The sequence below is a fragment of the Equus quagga genome, chromosome 18 (assembly GCF_021613505.1).
Source record: "Equus quagga isolate Etosha38 chromosome 18, UCLA_HA_Equagga_1.0, whole genome shotgun sequence".
NCBI lineage: Eukaryota > Metazoa > Chordata > Mammalia > Perissodactyla > Equidae > Equus > Equus quagga.
The window spans coordinates 40,550,509-40,573,152 of record NC_060284.1 but is presented as its reverse complement, the minus strand read 5'-3'; the positions used below and the strand labels follow the sequence as shown (position 1 = coordinate 40,573,152).

At 45.0% G+C, this 22,644-nt stretch overlaps 3 protein-coding genes and 1 non-coding gene across 6 annotated transcripts in view; 1 reads left to right on the top strand and 3 right to left on the bottom strand.

The window, feature by feature from the left end:
- ELAPOR1 (endosome-lysosome associated apoptosis and autophagy regulator 1) overlaps window positions 1-1,602 on the bottom strand; it is a 70,272-nt gene extending 68,670 nt beyond the window's left edge. The window contains exon 1 of one of the 3 annotated variants that reach the window (XM_046645888.1): window positions 1,372-1,602. In XM_046645888.1, coding sequence (XP_046501844.1) covers window positions 1,372-1,524 — 153 coding nt within the window. In that variant the 5' untranslated portion in view covers window positions 1,525-1,602. The remainder of the gene's footprint in view (window positions 1-1,371) is intronic. The other 2 variants (XM_046645890.1, XM_046645889.1) reach the window with 2 other exon arrangements.
- A 309-nt stretch (window positions 1,603-1,911) lies between these two features.
- CFAP276 (cilia and flagella associated protein 276) lies at window positions 1,912-8,354 on the top strand. The gene is made up of 5 exons (XM_046645150.1): window positions 1,912-2,801; window positions 6,542-6,658; window positions 7,195-7,310; window positions 7,661-7,791; window positions 8,220-8,354. Exons 1-5 carry the CDS (start codon window positions 2,721-2,723, stop codon window positions 8,288-8,290), a joined length of 516 nt encoding a protein of 171 aa, XP_046501106.1. The 5' UTR covers window positions 1,912-2,720; the 3' UTR covers window positions 8,291-8,354.
- A 1,396-nt stretch (window positions 8,355-9,750) lies between these two features.
- LOC124230143 (small Cajal body-specific RNA 2) lies at window positions 9,751-10,172 on the bottom strand. The gene has a single exon (XR_006886083.1). It is a non-coding gene; the product is annotated as a small Cajal body-specific RNA 2 (non-coding RNA).
- A 1,467-nt stretch (window positions 10,173-11,639) lies between these two features.
- TMEM167B (transmembrane protein 167B) lies at window positions 11,640-17,433 on the bottom strand. The gene is made up of 3 exons (XM_046645789.1): window positions 17,295-17,433; window positions 15,261-15,392; window positions 11,640-14,180 (listed from the first exon to the last, which is right to left on the bottom strand). Exons 1-3 carry the CDS (start codon window positions 17,302-17,304, stop codon window positions 14,098-14,100), a joined length of 225 nt encoding a protein of 74 aa, XP_046501745.1. The 5' UTR covers window positions 17,305-17,433; the 3' UTR covers window positions 11,640-14,097.
- Window positions 17,434-22,644: the final 5,211 nt, after the last annotated feature.

Genomic DNA, 22,644 nt, shown 5'->3' with positions numbered 1-22,644 from the left:
CGGCTGGGTGAAAACATAGACGGCCCAGGGCAGGTCATCATCGGGACTGACAAAAGTTACCAAAAGTCCCACTGACTGGGCTCACGTGTGCCATATTCACAAAAGAAGTCACATATCTTTATTTACACAAAACTTTCTCTCCCTCACTTACTTCTTCACGATCTGTTATGCTGTAGATAGTCTGGTGGTTAGAACATCTTCATAATAATATATTTCCATATGGGGTGGGGCTGTTGTTGCTAATCAGTTAACACTGACAACTTATAAAAGATATTTCAACCTCTCAAAACCTTAGTCAAGTATGGCATTTGGGATTACTTTTATAAGGCTAGACTCTTGATTTATTATGAAGTCTTTCACATTTCCCAGAGATAACAGAACAACTTTTATTTTGCCTTCCCAATGCAGTTGTTGTAAATATTTCGTTACCGCCTCTGCCATATGGTTAAAAAAATTTACTCGGAGCACAACCGAATATCGTTTTTTCAATACTATGGAAACTAAGTTTTGTGACTCCTTAATACCTTTTTGTATCCCTCCAAAAAGAATGTTCAAAAGGCATTTTGGTTGGAAGACATTCACTACCTATTGTCTGAATTATGTTGGCAACATTTTAGAAACACCTTGAAAAAGACTGATGACATATGTCAGCAGAAGTCCGGAGAAGGAAAGTAGAGATTGGTGGAAAATGAGATATTACAGAACTCAAAGTCTGGTCAAAGGTGGGTCGTGTGCTGTCAGGTACTAAGCAAAGCGCACTGGGGGAGGCAAAGCTATAAAGAGGATCCATTAGCAGCCGGGCAAGGTAACTGGATGTTTAATGTCGAGGGGAGAAAGAGACATGATGGGCTCCTTCAGTCCTTCTCACACATCTCCCACCTTCACACTCCTTCTTGAAGCCATGAGAAAACTACAAAGATTCCCACTTCACTCCACTACTTTCCTCTGGCCTTCCTAACTCTTTTCTTTCCCCACTTCTCCCCTTTCACACTCTCTATTTTGTCCTTCTGTACATAATCTTTGTTTTCAACCACTTTTAAGGTAATTTCATCCCAGCTGGAAAACAACTCATGTCTTCTTCTTCCCTCATTCCCGAGTCCAGCGACCCAGTTTCCTCCTGGGCTCCTTGGAGCTGGGACCTCTCCCCCTGAGCTCAGCAGCCCAAGCTGTGAGGATGATCAATTTCGTGAGTCCTCCAGTGGGCTGCTCTCCACGACGCCAATCTGCTCCTCTTCCCTCCCCCCATGCCTCATACCCCAAGAAATCTAAACTCCGAGGCCTCTGAAACTGTCTGTGCCTAGGTCCCCAAGGTCTTCGCCGGGATCCAAGATTTTTCTGACCAAAGTCGGGTAGGGTCGGGGAGGACAGTACCTCTTTGCAGGCGTGAAGCTCCGGTCCCGCTCCCTGGGTCACCTGGAAGGCGGTCCCAACCCAGAGCAGCAGCCACAGAAGCCGGAGTGTGCGCCGCTCAGTTCTTCCCCTGCCTCTGGCAGAGGGATGGAGGCTGCGCCCAGGCTCAGCCATAGCGTTGTCCTGAGCAAGCGGCAGCAGCGGCTCAGGTGCTGCGGCTGCTGCTACTGCTGGCAGAAGGCGGAAAAAGGGGGAGGGAGGTTCTCAGGGGGAGGATGCAAGGGGCTGGACTCGCTTCAGTCACCTCCCTGCGGCTACGCCAAGGCCGCCCATCCTTCCTTCTCCCTCCTTCCTCTTCTCCTCCTACCCACGTCGCCTTGGCAACCGCCTCCTCTTTCCCTCCGCGCGGGTGGGGCAGGGACCACGCGCTTCTCTGCCGCTCACCTGCTGGTCGCCATGGCAGCTGCTGCCTCTGGCGCGCGCCGCGTGGGAGTGCACGCGCCTGGGGTCTGCAACCGGCCCAACAGGCGACCATAGGACACGTGTAAAGAACGCGGTGGAAACATCCTCCAAGCCATCGCCGTCAAATTCATGTTTTCCACTACCCTTTCGGGCCCCAGGCTATTTATGAGCATCTCTAATTGTGCAGACATGGCGTCCGACAAATACTTATTAAGCACCTCCTGTGTGTGAAGCGATAGAAATAAGATTGAGAGGCGGTCTGTCTCTCCTCTAGAAGTTATAGCCTAGAAGAGCGGCCCCGTAGGCGTTATTGCAACAGCCGCCTCTAGAGATCTTACTTCCATCCCGCCAAATACATCCGTGCCTTTACAACCGGCTCTATGCGAAGCCTGGAGACTCGTATAGTTAAATCGAGTTTAAGCAAGGAGCCTTTGCCTTAGCTGACAACCTTCCAAGCACGACACGTGGGCTCTTCCCTCTCTTGACATCCCATTCTCTCATTGCTTTGAAAAATCCTTTTCTTAGATGTGAGGCAGAAGGAAATTTCTGGGTTATCTTTTAGGACTTCTTTCCTCAACCGAAGTCTTTTGCAGAAGTCCTACACTCCGGGAGGCCGGCGTTTTTCAACTGAGGCTCAGGAGTGCAAATCCAGGGCTCCTCAGTACGCTCAGCAGCGCTTTCCCTCTGTATTCCCAGCCGCTTCCTCCCGAGGGGCCTCTCTGGTTGGACCGCCAGGTGGCGCCCTTCTCGAAGGGAATTCACCTCAGTCATAGATGGCAGGGCAGTTACCTGGCAACAGAAACTGGGCGTTCCAAACAGTTGGGACCCGGGATCCTCCACGTGCCAGGTTTTGTGCGGCTGCGCAGGCCTCCCATCCCTCATAAGAGCGTCTCTCCCTGCATTTTACCATGCCTCCCACCCGAAACCCTTTCCAGCAGCCTACGTTGGATAACGATGATTCCTACTTGGGAAAAATGCGGGCTTCCAAGGTACTGTGGTATCTGGCATAGATTCTCAGCAGGGTCGAGGGCATTCTTCTTTCTGTCGGCACAAGCAGAAGTAGTAACTTAAAGGACTCTCGTGAGGACATTGAGTCAGATAACGGAGAAGTCTTATTTCTGCCTGCCTCCATGTCCCCATATTCGGGTCTGCTAACGTTTCAGACATGCTTTTGAGCACAGGGAAGTAGAGCTCTGGTCCAGAGGAGCAAGGGGCTCTCCGCCCAAAGCAGAGTGATTGGTATAATGGAGCTTCAACAGGCCCAGGTTCCACCAAGCCACCCTTTGGCCTGTTTGGAAAGCTGTTCTCTGAAGAGATATGAGATATGGAATGGGAGAGAATCCTCTGAAAGCCACCAGGCCATGCTTTATACATCTGTCTTCACACCATCTCTGTCTTCTTGTCAAGCTGGAATGTGTTTCTGTATGTGTGTCAGTGATTTGAGAATTTAGATGATCTTTTTTCTGGTAGAAGCATTTAAGATGTTTGAAGTGGTGCAAAATAAGGTGGATTAAATGGCAACTGTGGCTTAATAAAATCAAAAAGTTTCCTTTTGTTTATTCAACATTTATTATTTACTATATGCCAGGCACTCTGCTAAACACTGAGGATATATAGATAAATTAGACACAGCTCCCGCTCTCAAGGAACTCTAGAAGAAAAGCCAGACTGACAAAGCAACAGCAAAAGTGCCTGCACAATAGCACATGTATTGTGAGGGATTTATACGCAGTGTGTCATGAGAACTGGGAGCTTAAAGGAAAGCTTCCCAGAGCAGGTGAATTTTGATATCCAAATATGAGTTAGCTGGGCCAGGTGAGGGAGGAGGTGGAATGTGAGTTAGGAAGAAAGAAACAGGAACCAGATATTTCAGGCAAAGGAAGCAGCAGGTACACGTACATGGAAAGGAGAATGAGGGTGGCCTATTTGGGGCCAAAGACTCGGCAATGGCTGGAGCATTGGTGTGAGATGGAGGAGTGAAGAGAGCAGGAGCTGGAGAAGTGATCCTATTGGGCTGGGTGTGCTGTGTAACCATGCTAGTGAGCTAGGATTTCACCCTGGAAGTGCTGGGGAATCATCTTGGGACTTTAAGCACTGGAGTGACATACTACATGGGTGTTTTAGAAAACACAAGTGGCAGTGGATTGGATAAGATGGGAGTGGGACAAGAGGGATCAGCTGGAGGCAGGTGCAGCAATCTCCAGGAGGAAGAGTAATGATCTAAAGCAGTGATGCAGGGGATGGCGATAAGATGCAATGGGCAGGACTGATGGGACCTTGTGGCCCACTGAATATGGCCCCAAGTGAGCGGACCATCTAGGATAACTCCTAGGTTTCTGAGGGCTTAATTGATACTATTTACTAAATGAGGAGTCCAGGGAAAGGAGGTTCAGGGCGAAAGATGTTGAGATCAATTATGTAGATGTTGCTTTTGTGGTGCCTGTGGGACATCTAAGTGAAGGTGAATAGTAGGCAACATGGTTGAGAGTTGTGGGTTGGAGATGTACATCTGGAAGCACAGTATTCACGTGGTGGTTGAAGCCATAGGAGGGAATCAGCTCCTCTAGTGAATGTGAGAGTGAGAAAGGCAGAAACTAACCCCCTGGAGAATACCTCTAAGGGGCAGAGAGAAAAAGCAGAGCTGAGAAGGAAGCTGAGAAGTAACAGCTTAGAAACAGGAGGAAAACCGAGAGGAGCTGAACCCACATAGGAGGAGAGATGATTTCCCGGAATCAGAATTGTGGTGCCAGACACAGCAGATGTCAAATAAGATTAGGTCTGGAAAGGATCCACCTGATGTAGCCACAAAGATCATTGGTCACCAGCAAGAGCAGTTTCAGTGGGTGCTTGAGGCAGAGGCCAGATTGCAGTGGGCTGAAGAGGGGTTGGGAATGGGGAAGAAGTGGAGATAGTAAATGTTGACTCTTTTTTTTTTTTTTTTTAGGAAGATTAGCCCTGAGCTAACATCTACTGCCAATCCTCCTCTTTTTGCTGAGGAAGATTGGCCCTGAGCTCACATCCGTGCCCATCTTCCTCTATTTTATGTGTGGGATGCGTGCCACAGCATGGCTTGATAAGTGGTGCCTATGTCCGCACCTGGGATCCAAACCAGTGAACCCCAGGCCGCTGAAGTGGAACGTGTGAACTCAACCGCTGCACCACCGCGCTGGCCCAAATGTTGACTCTTAAAGAAGCCTAGCTCTGTAGGGAAGGTGATAGAGTGGCAGCTAGACAGTGATAAAGGAATGGGAGAGAAGCTGGGTCCAGGGGATGCCAGGATGGTGCAACGAAGGCCTGGGTTTAGGGAAGAAGAGTTATTCTTGAGTAAAAGGGACTTCCCTTTCTTTGAGATGGAAGGAAAGTGGATGTGAAGATGGCATTCATGCTTAACAGTCAACTTTTTCAGTGTAACAATCTCATCTTTCTGCTGATAGAGATGTATGTAGCCTTCAAGGAATGGGAGGAGAGCTGCCTATGCTTGCATCATATATATTTGTAGTTTTGTTTCATTTTTGTCTTTCTTGGTGATAGCACAGTACCTGGTACATACTGTTCATTTAATATCTAATTGAGCTGAGTCACACAGCACTTTGCCATATATGGGATGGGGGGGGTTTCCAACATCAGATAGGTCGAATGAGATTTCTACTAGGCTGTAGTTGTACTCACTGGAATTCAGTCACTGATTCAGCCAATATTTTTTTTCTTTTTCCTTTTTTTTCTTTTTTTTGGTGAGGAAGATTGGCCCTGAGCTAACATCTGTTGCCAATCTTCCTCTTTTTGCTTGAGGAGAGATGTACCAATCTTTCTCCATTTTGTATGTGGGACGCCGCCACAGCATGGCTTAATGAGTGGTGTGTAGGTCCACATCTGAGATCCGAAGCCACAAACCCCAGGCCATCAAAGCAGAGTGCATGAACTTAACTGCTACACCAGCAGGCCAGCCCCAATATTTAATTTTTAAACACCGTGTGTACCACGGGTTAGGCCGCTGTGCTAGGCACTGGGATACAGTGGCAGACAGTATGGCATTTTACATGTGATGAAGAAATCAGTTATGTATTTTTCACATTCATGCTTGTGGGGTTTTATTTAGGGGATTCAATGCCCAATGGATCTTTTCTTTGACATTCCTGCAGTCACGATGACCCTTTCCTGCTTACTGAAATCTTTTTCTCTCCTGCTCAGACACTGCATCCTCCTGATTCTCCTGTCTCTGATTGCCTTAGTGTCCCTTCCCTCGCCCCAGTTAGAATAGTGTGCAGTTCTCATGAACCACCCTTTCCTTTTGGCCAGACTCCTTTTTGCAGGCTTCAATCACCACCTCATGTGGACCCTCAGATCTCTATTACTTGTCCTTAGCTCTCCTCCAACAACTGCAGACTTCCAATTTTCTACCTGTTAATTGCATTAGGATGTCTTACCTTTCCTTGAAACATAGGACATCTTAACCTGAGCTCATCATCTTTCCTATCTGCTCCCCACCCTTCACCCCCTGTCCCACTCCACCCTGTTCCCTCTATTCCTGGCCCATTTCTGCCAGTTCTGAGATTGAAAACTTAGGAGGATCAGAAGCCTGAGAGTCTTGCCCCATTTCGTTCTTCTCTTGGCAGATGTCCCTCTGAGATTCAATTAAAATAGGATGGCATAAGGGGATGGATGTCACTGAAGCTACCACATCAGCAAGGCCTCCTATAACCAGGCCCTGGGTGTCGTTTTTCTTTTGCAGAAACTGCCATATAAGAACCCAACTCACCTTGCTCAGCAACAGGAACCCTGGAATCGGCTCAACTCAACTCCCACAATCAACTCCATGAGGCGAGATGCTTATTTTTTTGATCCTGAGGTACCAAGCATTGAAATGCTATTTCTCTTTACATCCACTTAGGACTCATTAATATCCTTTTTAAAAGGCAGCCTGTCCCTGACTGCTTCAGCACCTTTATTTTGTCCCCAGTCCAAGATTCTACCAAATCCGAAACCAAATACCAATTTATCTGGCCTCTGGGGAATCAGAAGGCTTGGGTTTTGCTCCAGTTGATTATCTGGTGCAAATCATTTTCTCATCAGACTTCCCACTTTTCTGATTACAACCATGAATGAGGTAACACCCATTAAGCCAAAGTCAAGGACAGTATAGTGATTCCCATGTCTCCAGGGAGAGCTCACCACTCCTTGGACCTAACCATAAGAGACAATTCTATATTGACAAGAGTTAAGAAGTCATCACGTACAACAATTTGGTGTGTATGGAGCTGGTAGATCTTCAGGCCCAAAAGGGGTTTGCTCTGCTTTTGGGGAAGAGTAGAGCCCAACAGAACCTGACCAGAGAGGGGTCAGAGGTGGCAAGTTAACCCTGGGGGTGGCTGACTTTCCCTGTAGATACCAAAGGATGACCTGGATTTCCGCTTAGCAGCCTTGTACGATCACCACATGGGGATGTTCAAGAACAAAAGTGAGATACTGTTACAGCAGGAGACCACCCAGGATACCCGTGGGTAAGTGGTGGAGGCGGAGCCCCTCCACCCTAAGGGCAATGCCATCCAATCATGTAAGGTAAAGTGTCACATGGGAAATAACAATCAATGGGTACTCATTTGTACACAGATTTCCCTGTTTTCTTACATCTGTATCTGTAATGCAATTTCACTATTTTTATTATCTAAAATGAACAGAGATCCTCCAAGATTGTGCTCATCTGTATAAACAAAATCTTCGGCTAATTCCACAGAGAGTAAAAAGGGCCTTTGGCTGATTTTTGAGGTTACATGCAACTATCTTTCCCTCCTCACTTTTCTCCTCCTGATTGATTTCACTCTCCCCTGTTCTTCCCCACACCATCTTCTAGACGCAGCAAGATCCAATTCCCTGGAGAATGTTTACCCCCTCCCTCGCTACCCCCCATCACTTCCCGAGCTAACATCAGACACTGGATCAACCCTAAGAAGGAGTCTATCCACAGCATCCAGGGATCCATAGGTAAGGGTTAAAAGACTGTGTGGGCAGATAGTTGGGGCAAGAGTTTTTCTAAATGGACCCAAGATTCAAGGAGTTGAGGTAACTGGCTATTAGGGACCTTCAGGGATAACTGAGAGTCTTGGAAGAGCAGTGATTAAGTTGGCACATCTCAGACTAATACCAGGGACATGCTGACTATACAGCTAGCAAATGAATTCCATTTTCAGAGCCTCTAACTCAGCCTTAGGTCTAGGGGACTAAATTTCCAGCAAGAGGCAGAAACCTGCGAGTGGAAGACCTATAGCCCCCTCTCATCAGTCCTCTATATGCCAGTTTCCCGAGCTGTTACAAGAACCTTCTCCAGAGTACCTATAAATGTATGGGTGATTACAGGTTCCCAGACAAGGTAAAGGATCTGAAATTCACAGCGCACTCTCTCTTTTCTCCAGTTTCCCCTCACACTGCGGCCACCAATGGAGGCTACTCCCGAAAGACCGATGGTGGCTTCTTCTCCACCTAGTGCTGACAAGCCCCTGGATTAATCAGTCATAGTAGAACATCCTCCATTAAATAGATTTGTGCAAGATGAAGCCTGAAGTGTCTGTTACCCATGGACTATGAGTTGCCACATGACTACTCTTAAAATATGGCAGGGAAGTTTCCTAACTTCTAGAAACTAGTCCTGCTGCGCATATTTGCAACCTGGAAAGTCATCTTGCTGTAAACGATTTAGGACACAACAGCGCTGTTTACGGCAGGAGACAGGTATTCATATTTTGTAAACTGGAGTCATTCCAACCATAAGATACATCCATTCAACATTTCTCACAAACCTTTATGTCAGGCACTCAGCTAAGCGTTGGGGAAACAAGAATGGACACAGCCCATGCTCTTAATGAGCTTACCAACACTGTAATTTTAGTAGCTCTATGTAGCATTAATATTTATGCTGGGGTCACACTTAACAGATTTCAGACCTCCTGAGCTGTCATCTGCTGGCTCTACTTTTCCATGAGGGCCCCATCTCCCTGGTCCTGGCTCCTTGCCTTTGCTCATTCTCTCACTCTGCTAGTGTCTCCTTGCCTGGAAGTCTTCCCTTTTCTGTGTCAATTTGTGCTGTGATATATAACCCCCAATTCTTATAAACGTGGTTCAACAATCTGGTGCTTGGGTTTGAAACCCAAAAACTGATGCATTAATGTGGTTTCTAATATTACAAGCCACTCACAAGAACCTACTGTTGGACTGGGCATGATATGGGCAGACCTTTTAGAATATTTTAGGGCAAATTCCCATTTCTAAGTTTGGATAGCATCTGCGTTGTTAATTCAGATCTGAAAAGGCTTCTTCCTGGTACTCAGGCGCAGTCCTTAAATACCATCAAACCATCTCAACCCTCTTCCACAGACACTCCAATCTATTCAGATGCTATCTGCTGCCAAACGGCACCATGAAGTTTCAGTTCTCATTACTTAGAATGGCTGAAAGTGGCAGAGAGGTGACTCTGAATAGTCACCTCATGCAGGTTATTTGATACTGAACATCAAAAAATTACCGTGATCCATCATGCATCGAGGCTTTTAAAAATATAGATTCCCAGACCTCCCTGATAATTCTAATTCAGTAAATCTGGGGCGGGTCCCTGGAATCTGAATTCTTGTAAGCTTTCCAAGTTCTCTTACGGATACATACACGTATACAGACACGCATATATACCTATATCCCTTAGCGGCAGACGCTGTATAGTGCCTTTACACCAGAGGGCACCAGTGTTGGCACCATACAGTCATCATGACAAGGCAGGCCTAAAGAAAACAAGGGAGGAAGCAAGGAAGAAAAGCTGCAGCAGAAACAAGGCCTCCGTCCCGGTGCAGCTCCCGCTGCCGCGGCGGGGGGGGGGGGGGGGGGGGGGGCGGGTCCCCGCCGACCGTTAACGCATTAGCCCCAGCGCCACCGGCGGCCGAGCCCCCGGAGTCGGGCTCAGATCAGAATCGCCTCGATAATCAGCGGCCTGGGACAAGCCCGGCCTCGTCTATCTGATCAATTCATCACTTCTGAGCGCCGGGCCCCGTAGGACCGGCTCCGGGACCTTCAGGGCCGCGGCGATGCCGCCGCCTAGGGGGCCTCGCTGCACAGCGCCCCGAGGAGTGGGCTTCGCAGGAGGGGAGCTTCTCATTTCGGGTCGGCCCGGCGGGGCTGGGGTCACAACCCGATCAAATAAGATCAAGGTGTAGGCGGGGGGAAGGGCGCAGGGGCGGGCACGCGCACTCGCCTTGCACGCCCCACGCTCGCACTCACACATGCGCCCGTCCACTCACACGCTCGGCCAGCACGCGCCTTCCACACACCACCACAGCACAACACACACTCCCCGACCCCAGGCCGCTTTCCCTCCGTAAAGCAGCGGAAGTCCGCACCCTCCTTTAAAGCTCTCTGCCCCTCCCCCGCCTCGGAGGATTCTGGGAGGAAACGCCGAGCGCAGGGCCCCGTCGAGCGATCGCTCTGCTGCCCTCTCGTGGCTCGGAGGGGAACCCAGGTCCCAAGGAGGGACGGGACAAATTCCTACAATACTGAATCATGGTTGTCTTTTGATCTTTGTGCAGCTACAAATTTATATCCAGACCTATAATTTTTCTTTAATCTTTGATCCAAGTCTTTGATCCAAGTTCTGGAAACAAGATGATTCAATCTCAGGAAATTTATGGGTGAATGACTCTTTTCCCATTGAGGTGAATCCTGGTCATTACCAACAGCAGCTTGCCCAGGAGCTCCTTCCTCCAAGGGAGAAGGCAAACATTATTTTACCAAAGGGAAAGGTGAGAAGACATCATTTAAATCCAAAGACTAGGTAGTCAGAATATTTGTAATATGAGTAAAGGTAGGAAGGCATATCCCTGTCCTCACAGAGAGCCCCCTTGCTACCCAGAACTTGATGGTATGGCAGTCATATTGCTGAACCTTCATTTACCCTGATATCTTTTAAAACATATCTGAGGAGCCAGCCCCAGGGCTGAGTGGTTAAGTTCACGTGGTCGGCTTCGGCAGCCCAGGGTTTCGCCAGTTTGGATCCTGGGCGCGGACATTGCACTGCTCATCAGGCCATACTGAGGCAGCATCCCATACAGCAGAACTAGAAGAACCTACAACTAGAGTATACAACTATGTACAGGAGGGCTTTGGGGAGAAGAATAAGAAACATATCTGACTTTCAAACTCCAGAACGAGTAGACTGAAAAAAAGTAGTGATTATATAAGTAGAATTAGTTCCTTTCACAACAGAGAGCACCATTTTAATGTCTCAGTTGCTTCTTTCTCCTTTTTCAATGAAATAGGTATGCGTAGGGAGAAGATAATTCAGAAGAACTTTGGAGATTAGTAGAAAACCATTTGTGAATTTATAACTTGTGCTAGTCCCACCGTGCATTTGGAATAAACACATGGGGGGAAAGTATTCATTGCATATGCCAGAAAAGGATTCATTGCATATGCCAAAATCCCCTTGGCTCAAGGATATTCTGGTTAACCTGATAACCTCATTTGAATGAAGAAGTTTATGGCTGATAATGGCAGATGATAACTGTATTTTAACAGCAGTGGTAGTAAAATGTATTGGGGAGTTTTATCTACCTTATTTAATACACACAAAAATTTACTCATGTATATATGCTGATACATATATCAGCTCCCCCAAAAGAGAAAGCTATACCCTCACAGATTCATACATTCAGTGACCATCACAATGGGTTAACAGGAATGATGCTACTCACTAATATAAACTAAAAAGGTATACACACTATGGGCAGACTCCAGGGGAGTACTGAATAAAGTTCAACAAATTCAGCATGTGACAAATAAAATGGAAAAAAATGGTAGGGAAAGAAATTTTATTTTCAAGGATTTGTGCAGACAATGGTGAATAAAAAAATTGTGTTTCAACTATAAAAAGCTGACTTCATTCCACCCTGGCATATAGGGTTTATGGTGATGCCAGTCTGAATCAGAGGCAATATTGCTATCCTCACTCTTCCACCCCTAAAAAGACTCCCTTTGAGGAACAATTTCCTGCAATTTTCAGTCAAAAATATATGACACATCAACCAAAGTAATGAGTTAAACAGGTTTCTGCTCATCTGCTTACATAAAGTCAAGAAATGAAATAAGCTGTGTATTTCTTGCTGTAAATTACCTTCACTCTGTACACTTTTGGGGTACATTCTGGTATGAAAATATCTCAAAATATAACAATTCAAGAGTTTAGGTTAAGATGACCCACACAACAGGCTGTAAAAATTGGTTTGAAGAATTAGAACTGTGAAATAGAACTAGTGTAAAACATGAAGCAGCTCTAAGCACCAAGCTTAGAGACGTTAGCCCTATTAGAAAACAAAAGTCATTAAAGCTACAAAATAACAAGTGCAAAACGTGCTGAACCTGTATTTCCAGGGAGTGACATTCTTGTTGGCCAACAGATCCAAACTGACACCCACAGGTGTAACTCTTCTTTCCTGTTCCACTAGATTTCCTTTCTCTCATGTGAAAGAGCCTCAGAAATGACAATGGAAACCATATGAATCATTGAAATTTACCCTGTGGACCAATTCCTGAAGAGATAGCCATGACTCTGAGATGATCAGACATGTAGTGTTTACTTGATGACCTTCTATACTTCTAAAAACCCTCAAAGCACTATACTGCATAATTCAGAACCTAAACTTCCTAGCAGCTTTTGTCCTTTTGGAGTAAGACAAAAGACAATTTATTGCCACACAGGGGTCAACCACAGCTACCTTGTCCACAGTCAAGTTTCACTTTAATGGACAATTCAACTGGTAGACTTATACCTATGCTTGCATTTTACAACAACTTAATTTCAGACCAACTCCTTTTTAAAAAAAATAGAGGAGTTCTAGGCTTCATAAATGCAACAGTTGATCCTTTTGCATATATGAGGAGGGAATGGAGAACTCTTCCCTTCAAACGTTGAGTCATCTAAAATGATTTGCTCAGGGGCTATCGTACTCCATGGAAAAGCCCATCAGTCTCAACTGCAAACCTCTGCTTTCCTTTACTTTAGAAAACACCCTCATTTTATTCATGGATTCTATAAACTGTCCAAACATGCCTAAGAATCTCAGCAACTTCTCTCACTTACTCAAATTTCTCATGTTCTTATAATACACAGACTTTCCAAGAGACAGCTAAAGAGTACCGCAATAGGAAGAAAATTAAGAGTTGGCCAAGACAAACAAGTAATCAACCAAAAATTGCCATAAAAACCCAGATTTAAACAAAGAATAAGTTTGTATATTGGATAACAGGACAAAACTTCCATCTAACATCACAACAAATTCTTACACTGGATGACTTTACTAGTATATGAATATACTAGATTTATTTATCTCTTCTACTCTAACTGCAAATATATTAAACAGCTATTTCTTCAATAGTTTCTCTTTCCTCTAGTTGTGGCATTTAAAACTGAGTAACAGTGTATAGCACTCAGTAATTTAGAAAATACAAAAGACTTTAGGAAAATAGCAACAATGCATTCATTTTCCATATACCATTTGATGGGGTGAAGTCTCCTTTTGGGGATTCTGGTGAATAGAACATTTCTTCTTGTCTAAGTTACTGCTTTCTGGTCTCATCACAGACAGATAATTCCCAAATCTTATGTATGCCCAGATTCTCTTGGCAAAACTCTTGAGTTACCAGCCCACAGCATAGCTATTTCATCTGTTCTCTTTTTGCAATGAGGACCATGCATCTCTCTTATGTTCCCAGATGGGTATATGAAAGACACATTTCCAAAGCCAAAACATTTCTTGGCATGTATAACTCCTGTTTCCCACCCAGTCCCTCTCCCAATTTGCCAAATCCAAATCAAACAGTGAAAAAAAAGTCAAGTCTTAAAGATTATCACTCCTTCCAAGAGGTGTGAACACAGCCTATGTCGTTCCCTTCTGAGCCTCAGTTTGAAAAGACTCTGATGAGGAGCTAAAGAACAAAATAGGTGGCAGGTTTTTAAGCAGGAGCTATGTAATCTTATCACCGAGGGATGTAATTCATCTGGACATTATATGCTCTCTGCCAAGGACTGATTTACACACAGATCAAAGTAAGTTGGCTTTCTGGAGTCTCCTGAAGCATAAATAATGTCTGTAACCATGAAGAGTTTTCCCCACATATGGCAGGGGCAGATGCTATGGTGTCATCCTGGGGACTTGGATGATTTTAGCTGAACTCTCCTACGGTGGGCCCAGGCCCCGACAGGTTCTTCACCCTCGTCCCCTTGGTTGGCAGTTGGTGAGATGGATGCTTTGGAATTCATTTTATAAATAAGACGTAAAAGGCCATTACAATGCAGGCGATTGCCACAGCAGCATGCAGCCTGGTTCCAATCACAGCGGCTAGCAGACAAAAGTAAAAAGAGAAAAGAAATCACACGCTGCCCTTTACGGAAGTCCTCACTTTCAAGGTGATATTGTGAAATCTCTAGTCACAGATGAAGAGAACTAGCAAGGGTCTCAAGAACCCATCCAGGAATGTATTTAAATACTACCCTTAAGCTCTAGGTTCTAGGTCAATAAACTGTTTGTATTTTGCCCTATTTTGAGAAAAGACTTAGGTAGGTAGGATTCCAGACAAAGGTGCCCAAAATAAAAAGTAAAAAAAATCTGAGCTAATGAAATCAGAACTTAAAAGAGACTCCAATATATTAGTTCCAGGAATTCAGAAAAACTTTCCAGGGGCTGGCCCTGTGGCCAAGTGGTTAAGTTCACAAGCTCCGTTTCGGCAGCCCAGGGTTTCACTGGTTTGGATCCTGGGTGTGGTCATGGCACCGCTCATCAGGCCATGTTGAGGTGGCGTCCCACATAGTACACCAGAGACACTCACAACTAGAATATACAACTATGTATGGGGATACAGGGTGGGGGTGGGGGGCAGCTTTGGGGAAAAGAATGAAAAAAAAGAAGATTGGCAACAGTTGTTAGCTCAGGTGCCAAGCTTTTTTTTTTTTTCTGCTTTATCTCCCCAAACCCCCCCGTACATAGTTGTATATCTTAGTTGCAGGTCCTTCTAGTTGTGGGATGTGGGACGCCACCTCAACGTGGCCTCACGAGTGGTGTCATGTCTGCACCCAGGATCCGAACCCTGGGCCGCCACAGCGGAGGGTGCGAACTTAACCACTCAGCCACGGAGCCGGCCCCTAAGGTGCCAATCATCAAAAAAAAAAAAAAAAAAAAAAAAAGAAACAGAAAAACTTTCCATTGGGAAAATATTCCTCCGAACAATTCCAGTCCAGCCTAAAACTGTTTAAATTTATATACTTTTACTCCATGGAGAACACTAAAATTACCTTGATGCTAAAATAAACAATTATGTAAAAGTGGAACCAAATACAAGCCCAGCCTATCCCATCCCCCACTTTGTAGCACCTCACTGCCCAGAGATGGCAATCTCTTCGCCCTGTCCAGATATGATCTTACCTTTGTAAAACACACCCCAAACTCCCTTCTTCTCTGACAGCAGCCAGGTTTTGAGACGAGGGACTTTCTTGAAGTAGGCACAGGTGCAAACAAAGAGCAAACCAAACACCAGAATCCCGTCCAAGGAGTACACTGTTACAGAAAGAAAAGAAAACTTTGGTGTGAATCTAGCTTGGGACAGGTGATCCCACTTGAGAACTCCCAGGAGAGCAGAGTGTGCCTGGTACACCATCAAGATGATAAGCTCATCTGCAGTGCCAATCCTTGACAGGAGGGAACCAAGGTTTTGGGATAAACAAGGCCACCTTACTGTTCCCCCAAATTGCTTACAGACATCCCGGTTAGAATAATTTCACTGCCCACTCCCTTCCCCTTTCAAGAAGTACAAATCCCGAGAAGAGTACATCAGTTTATGTGGAAGCAGCCTCCCAGAGATGTCAGGGCTGGCAATAGGTTGAGAGAAGCATAAGAACTCCTTGGAGCCTGAGCTGAGAGAATTAAATATGTTCTTATTATAAACCACTCATGTGATAAAGGAGAGCTAGATATTTAGCCAAGTCTCAGATCTGCATCTGTTGGTGAAGAATGTGTTAAGGCAAAAAATAAAGCTTAATGGAAATTGCAAGAGTTCGAATCCATATGACTACAATCTTACTCTTCATGCATGATACAACTCAAATTTCTGCCAGAATAACAAGAGATTCTTGTAAAAAATATACATATCTAAGGCTTCAACATAGTAGAATAATTGTGGGAAAAAAGCTTTGAACAATTAATTCTATTTCTTATATACATATACCAAGCTATTTTGTGTACATATAAGCGCAATGAATCACCTAGCTGCAAAAAAGATATTGGACCACAAAGGGGGTGAGGGTGACTAAAATTTATTCAGAAATTATGTCAGACTGCTTGCATTTCCTGGTTCCGGCGATTTCTTCCTCTGGGTGATGTCCCTTCTCCTACTATGTGTAGTAATCTCAGACCTCCGACTACCCAGGAAGCTCTAAAATGGTATTTTACATAACTAGCATGTGCCAGTTCTGGACCACTTTATCTCCCTCTCTCCCTCCAATAAAACTATCTCACAGGTGTCACATAAAAAAGGGTCCAGCAAATTAATACATACACTGAGTTCTTACAGAGTGATACCTTCAGGTGCTAGTCTTTTTCTCCCATAAGTTTTTGCAGACAATGCCAAAACTCATGAGGAGGTGAAATTTGAGTCTTCAGTGCCAGGCTTATGGAAAAGGTACTTTTAAGAAATGCTTTCCTGTGTCCCTCAAATCATACTGCCTCAGCGGCCTCGTCTTCATTCCTGTAAGGCTGACTCTTAAGACCATGAAGGCCCTGCTTCCTGCCCTTCTCTGAAATACAGAAATCAAGTCTATAAAGTGTTTGAAGAGTCCTGGAATATTAGCTCAGATAAACAGGGTGGCAGCTGCCACACCATTTAGAAGAGGCAGCGTCTAAAGCCAATCCTTGCAACACTAGCCAGGGTCTCCAGATGGTATCACCCAGGCAGGACTTTAGAATCAAACAAGAGAAAGCTTCCCAGCATTTTTTCAAACAAGAACCTTTTTAGGGTCTACATTCATCCTCAAAATGTGTGGGGCTTGAGATTCTCTGTGATTTCTTGGTCGTCCCAATGAGCCTACTGTCCGAAAGTATGAGAATGTAGGGGGCTGGGAGGAGGATCCTCTCTTCCCTGGTGCTAAAGCAACAGTTCAACCCGGTCCGGCCTCCCCTCGAGGCCTTTAAGAACCAGAACGAACTTCCAGGAAGGGGAGAGGGAAAACACAGGGTAGAGGTCGAGAACTCGGGGTGTAGGCACGAGAGGCAGTGGGGGTTATAGATGGGCGCAGAACGGGGGAACCCGGGAGAGGGTGGGGGACAAGAGTCAGGAGCACCGAGGGGCCAAGGGGGGCTGGGCTGGGAGGGGGCGGGGAGAACGGCCACGTCAGTCCCAGCCCCGCCCGCCACGTTTCCCCTCGTCCTTCACTCCCATCCTCCGCTTTGGGCACTGGCTCTCACCGTTCGTCATGGCGCCTGGACCCAGGCCTGGCTAGGGGGTCCGGGGTCAGCGGTGGTAGCAGCGAAGGCGGCGGAACCCAACTCCCGCTTGACACTTCCCGATCCGGCCGCAGCGACGGGCAGGAGCCTTAGTACGCAGGCGCAAGGGCCAAGTGGCGAGCGCCAAACGCAATCAGGAGTGGCGAGCAGATTGCCGAGCTAGGGGGGCCTGGGTGGGTGGTGCTTGCCTGATTACGCTCTTGTAAGAGCACTATCCAGAGGCTTCGTACGTGGTCATGGTAACCCAGTCTCTTTTGGGTTCTCCTGTGAAGTTACTGCTGGGGCGTAACCTGACCTTTTCGCCTCGGTGTGTTTGGAAAAGTAAAGGCTTGCAGTTTTGCATTTTATTTTGCGCTGCGGCCCCTGCTGTGTGTGAGTGGTGTGTTTGTAAGCAGGCCACCTACGAGGAGAGCTCTGCGTCCTGCCCTTCCGCTTACTAGGACCCGGAGAGCAGGGTTCAAGAGGCGGCCGGGCCTGTCCTTGCTGCGCGACTCTTTCTTACTCCTTAGGGAAATCTGTATAGTTAGGCTACGTCTGAACTTGCAAAATGAAATAAGGAACATTATATCAAAAATGAGTCGCGTATTTCATATGCTACAGCTCCACATTGTTGGGAAACATTCAGATCATTACATTTTTGTATGGATTTTTCTTTAAACCATCAGGAGAGTCTCGATTATCTCCTGTATGTAGTTAATGCTGGGGTCACCTTGGCCACTTGAACCAGTAATCGGCCATATCTTGACAGCGCTTCTCACAACACTTGCACAACTGGACGAAAGATATCGTCAGTTTAATGGTGGAGTGGGGTGGAGGAGACAAAGCCACAGATTCCTTTTTGTAAACTGAAAGCCTTGATTGCACACAACTCGACCTGCTTTATTAGAGTCCGGGAGAAAGTGCGACTCTGAGTCCTCCGAGGAGAAATCGTTAAGTACTATAGTCCGCAGTGGTTGTCGAACTCCTAAAGGGACTCTCTCCCCGTCTAGCTGTAGTGCCATCTGCTGGCTGGGGCCTGGTTGGTTACGCGGAAGAAAAGCTACCAAAGCCTCCATCTAGGAGCTGGAGTGGAGTGGCAAGCCAAAAAAGTCTAATGCAGGACATTTCCTTGCAAAAGTATACATAAACGCAGAAACAAAAAGCAAATGGAAAATATACGGGACAAAACTTAAGACAAAGCCAGATAAATGCGTGCACATGTACAATGCAATGCAAATAATCCAGAATCAATCTATAAATCAAAATTAGGGTGAGTTTATTATGAGCCAGATCTGAGGATTAGCCGAGGGCGAAAGAGGTAGGGTGTACAGAGTGGTTATATCCCATCTTGGAACAAAGAGCATACATCACATATGATAAGAATGTCTCATTTACAGTAGTCACGAGATTGCTTTGCTGGCACAGCAAATTGGTGAACACAGCAGGTCAATGGTCACAATTAATTAATCCTTAGTTCAGAGAGAGATGCTTATCCTTAAAGAGATGCTGATACGGGGGGAAGTTACGTCGCTATCTTTAAAGGCATCATTCTTGTCTTTGGGACATGGTAAATATTTAAAGCAGTTATACAATGCATGTACAACAGGCCACGTCAGGCCCTTTGGAAAAACAAGGTCAGGCCGAATTAGTTTTAACCCAAATGGCTTCCTTATTTACTCCATTTATTTATCAACATACAGACAAATCCCCCTGCCCAAAAGAACTGCTCAGGACCACTCAGAAAAAACAACAAAACAAAAATCCCTAATTGTCTTGGCCTTTGAACCTTTCATCGGTTGTTATTGAAGACAGCATTCAGCACTAATATCATCACTAGCAACTGACTGTTAATTCCCTGAACCACGGCTGGATAAAGACCCCAAACTAGGGGCTGGCCCCATGGTGCAGTGGTTAAGTGCGCACGTTCTGCTCCAGCCGCCCTGGGGTTCACCGGTTTGGATCCTGGGTGTGGACATGGCACTTCTTGGCAAGCCATGCTGTGGTAGGCGTCCCACATATAAAGTAGAGGAAGACGGGCATGGATGTTAGCTCAGGGCCAGTCTTCCTCAGCAAAAAGAGGAGGATTGGCAGGAGTTAGCTCGGGCTAATCTTCCTCAAAAAAAAGACCCCAAACTATTCTAACCACAGCCTAAAGAAATTTATATTCACTAATTGGACTGAATCACATAGCTCATCTTCATCTAAAAAATTTCTCCTCTTTCTTGGACAATATGAAACTACATCATCCTCGCTGACCTGTACCTAACTGTTGTCTTTACTCAGGTTCTTCTTCCACTTAAATATAGATGTTTCTAAGATAACCAGACCCTCTTTTTCTCATTGTTAGCCTCACTTTGCGACCTATTCTTTTCCATGGCTTCAGCTACCACCTCTACGCACAGTTCTTTAGTTGACGTCCACCCAAGCCCCAGTTCTACATTTCTAACAGATGTTCTTCTGACAGCTGAAATGTTTAAAGCCAAACTCATTCCCCCTCTGATTTCCCAGTTTCTCTGATTAATATTCCTTTTCCCTTAATCATTAAATTTAAAATTTGTAAATAATATTTGAATCAATTAACTCTTGTTTTCAAAATGTCATTCAAATTGCCCCCTTTTCAATCCTACAGCCATCACTTTAGTGATTTTACCATTTCAGTCTTTTTTAAGCATCAATTATATCTTCCAACAATGAAAACTTACACTTGTATAACATTTTTACATTTTCATAGCAAACATACCTTTGTCATATTATCTTATTTAATCCTCACAACTGCCTTATTACACCTATTTTAGAGAGAAACTGAGGTTTAGGGTAAGGACTGTCCAGTATCAAACACAAACAATAATTCTGGTCTTCTGAACTCAGGACTAGAAAATTTTGCTCCACACTACAACTGCAGTTTCCTTTAACAGCAACCACTGCCTGCTGAGTATATGTCTGACTCTGACTCCCTACCCTGCTATTAAAGGCCTTCCAGCAGCATTTTCCACTGTTCCCCTCTCTGGACTTTAAGCTTCAGCTGCGAAAAGACTATTCTATGCTATTCAAATGTTCTCTTTGCCTTCACATTTTTGCTCATGTCATTTACTCTTTTTTTTTTTTTTTTTAAGATTTTATTTTTTCCTTTTTCTCCCCAAAGCCCCCCCGGTACATAGTTGTGTATTCTTCATTGTGGGTTCTTCTAGCCGTGGCATGCGGGACGCTGCCTCAGCGTGGTCTGATGAGCAGTGCCATGTCCACGCCCAGGATTCAAACCAACGAAACACTGGGCCGCCTGCAGCGGAGCGCGCGAACTTAACCACTGGGCCACGGGGCCAGCCCCATGTCATTTACTCTTTTGGAGATAACTTTATCTTCTCATTTTGTACTATGTGGAAGCCACTCCAATTTTTGTCATGCTCTGAAAGTTAAGTCTTTCCTCCCCTGTCACCCTCAGAGTTTAAGAATAAAGTTTAATGGGGGCTGGCCCCATGGCTGAGTGGTTAAGTTCGTTCTCTTTACTTTGGTGGCCCAGCGTTTCACTGGTTCGAATCCTGGGCCTGGACATAGCACTGCTCATCAGGCCATGCTGAGGTGGCGTCCCACATGCCACAACTGGAAGGACCCACAACTAAAAATATGCAACTATGTACTGGGGGGCTTTGGGGAGAAAAAGGAAAAGTAAAATCTTTAAAAAAAAAAAAAAAAAGAATAACGTTTAACGAGCCAGCCCTGATGGCGTAGTGGTTAAAGTTTGGTGCTCTCACCACTTCAGTGGCCCAGATTTGGTTCCTGTTTGCAGAATCGCACCACTCGTCTGTCAGTAGCCATGCTGTGGCGGTAGCTCACATAGAAAAACTAGAAGGACTTACAACTAGAATATACAACTACGTACTAGGACTTTGGGGAAGAAAAAAAGGAAGAGGAAGATTGGCAATAGATGTTAACTCAAGGTGAATCTTTCCCAGCCAAGAAAATCCCAAGTCATACTTTAAAAAAAATAAATGAATAAAAATAGACTTTAAGGACAAAGAAATCACAGTTGAAGAGCTGGTAAGAGTAATTAGTTGGCTAATTATTTCAAAGGACAGTGATAGACCACAATATCTTACTTTGATTAAGCAGTTATTTTTAACTCTGCTCAGAATTTACCCTTTTCTGTTTCTTCTTTTTCCATATGTCTGTCTCTCTTTCTTCTTCTTCCTACTCTTTCTTCCCACTCTTACATTTATTTCCGTCCTTCTTTCTCCCTCCACCATAGTTTTTCATTTCCTAGGTTTTATAAAGCATTTTACCTTTATTATTGAATAAAGTGAATCTCAACAGATTTTTATTTCAAAATAAGCTATACCAAGAATTTTATATTTAAAAAAATTACATTCTGTTTTCTCTTGGTAAAACTGGGTTATAATGATTTCTTCTTCTACCATTGTTGAAAGATTAAATGAATTACTATTTACAATAATACCTGGCATGAAGTCGGTGCTCCACAGATGTTAGCTATTACTGTTGTTCATTTGTTTAAAAAATACTTACCAATGTCTACTATGTGTTGAGCACTTTGCTAGATTTTGCAGGAATAGAGGTAAAAATGAGTCCCTGCCCTCAAGGAACAAAATATATTGGGGAAGATAGATGAATAAACACATTTCAGCAGAGCACAGGCATTGTGTTTGTAAAGATATTATCTTTGATCTTCACCACCGTTTTGCAGAATATTTTTTTCAATGAGAAATCTGAGGCTCAAGAAGACACATGGGTGAGATCACAGAGCTAGTTAGGACCCAAACCCAGGTCTGTCTGACTTCAAAACTCCCTTCCCCTTGTTATCACACTGCCTCAAATTAGTATGATACCTCCACTGATACTGATCTCTGATGATTTTATTCCAAGCATTACTGTTTCTCTCAACCTGAAAAGCCCCACAGCCTCACATCAGACCAAAGCCTGGGTCATTGGCTCTTGCAGCCCAACTACAAGGAATAAATAGAGCCCCACTGGCAGGGGACTCAGTTCATTTCAGCCTCCACTGGAGGACGGGCAGTTGTTGCCAAAAGCCTGTCAGTCAAGAACAGTGGCCTGTTTGTTTGGGTTGTTGCAGTCCCTGTGCGAACACTAATCAGTCATGGAGACCATAAGGATGGCATTCTGGTTTAACCAAAGAGTAAGTTCAGTCCCAAAGGCACAGCTTGCAACAATAGCTTTATTTGAATTACAACATATTTGAAAAGGGATGTCAAACAGGCATTAATTTATGCTACAGATATTTGTTCTGGGACTTCTAAGGAATGTGCTAGCCTCTGGGAGCCCAAAGATGAATGAGAAACAGACTCTGTTCTTAATAACTTTA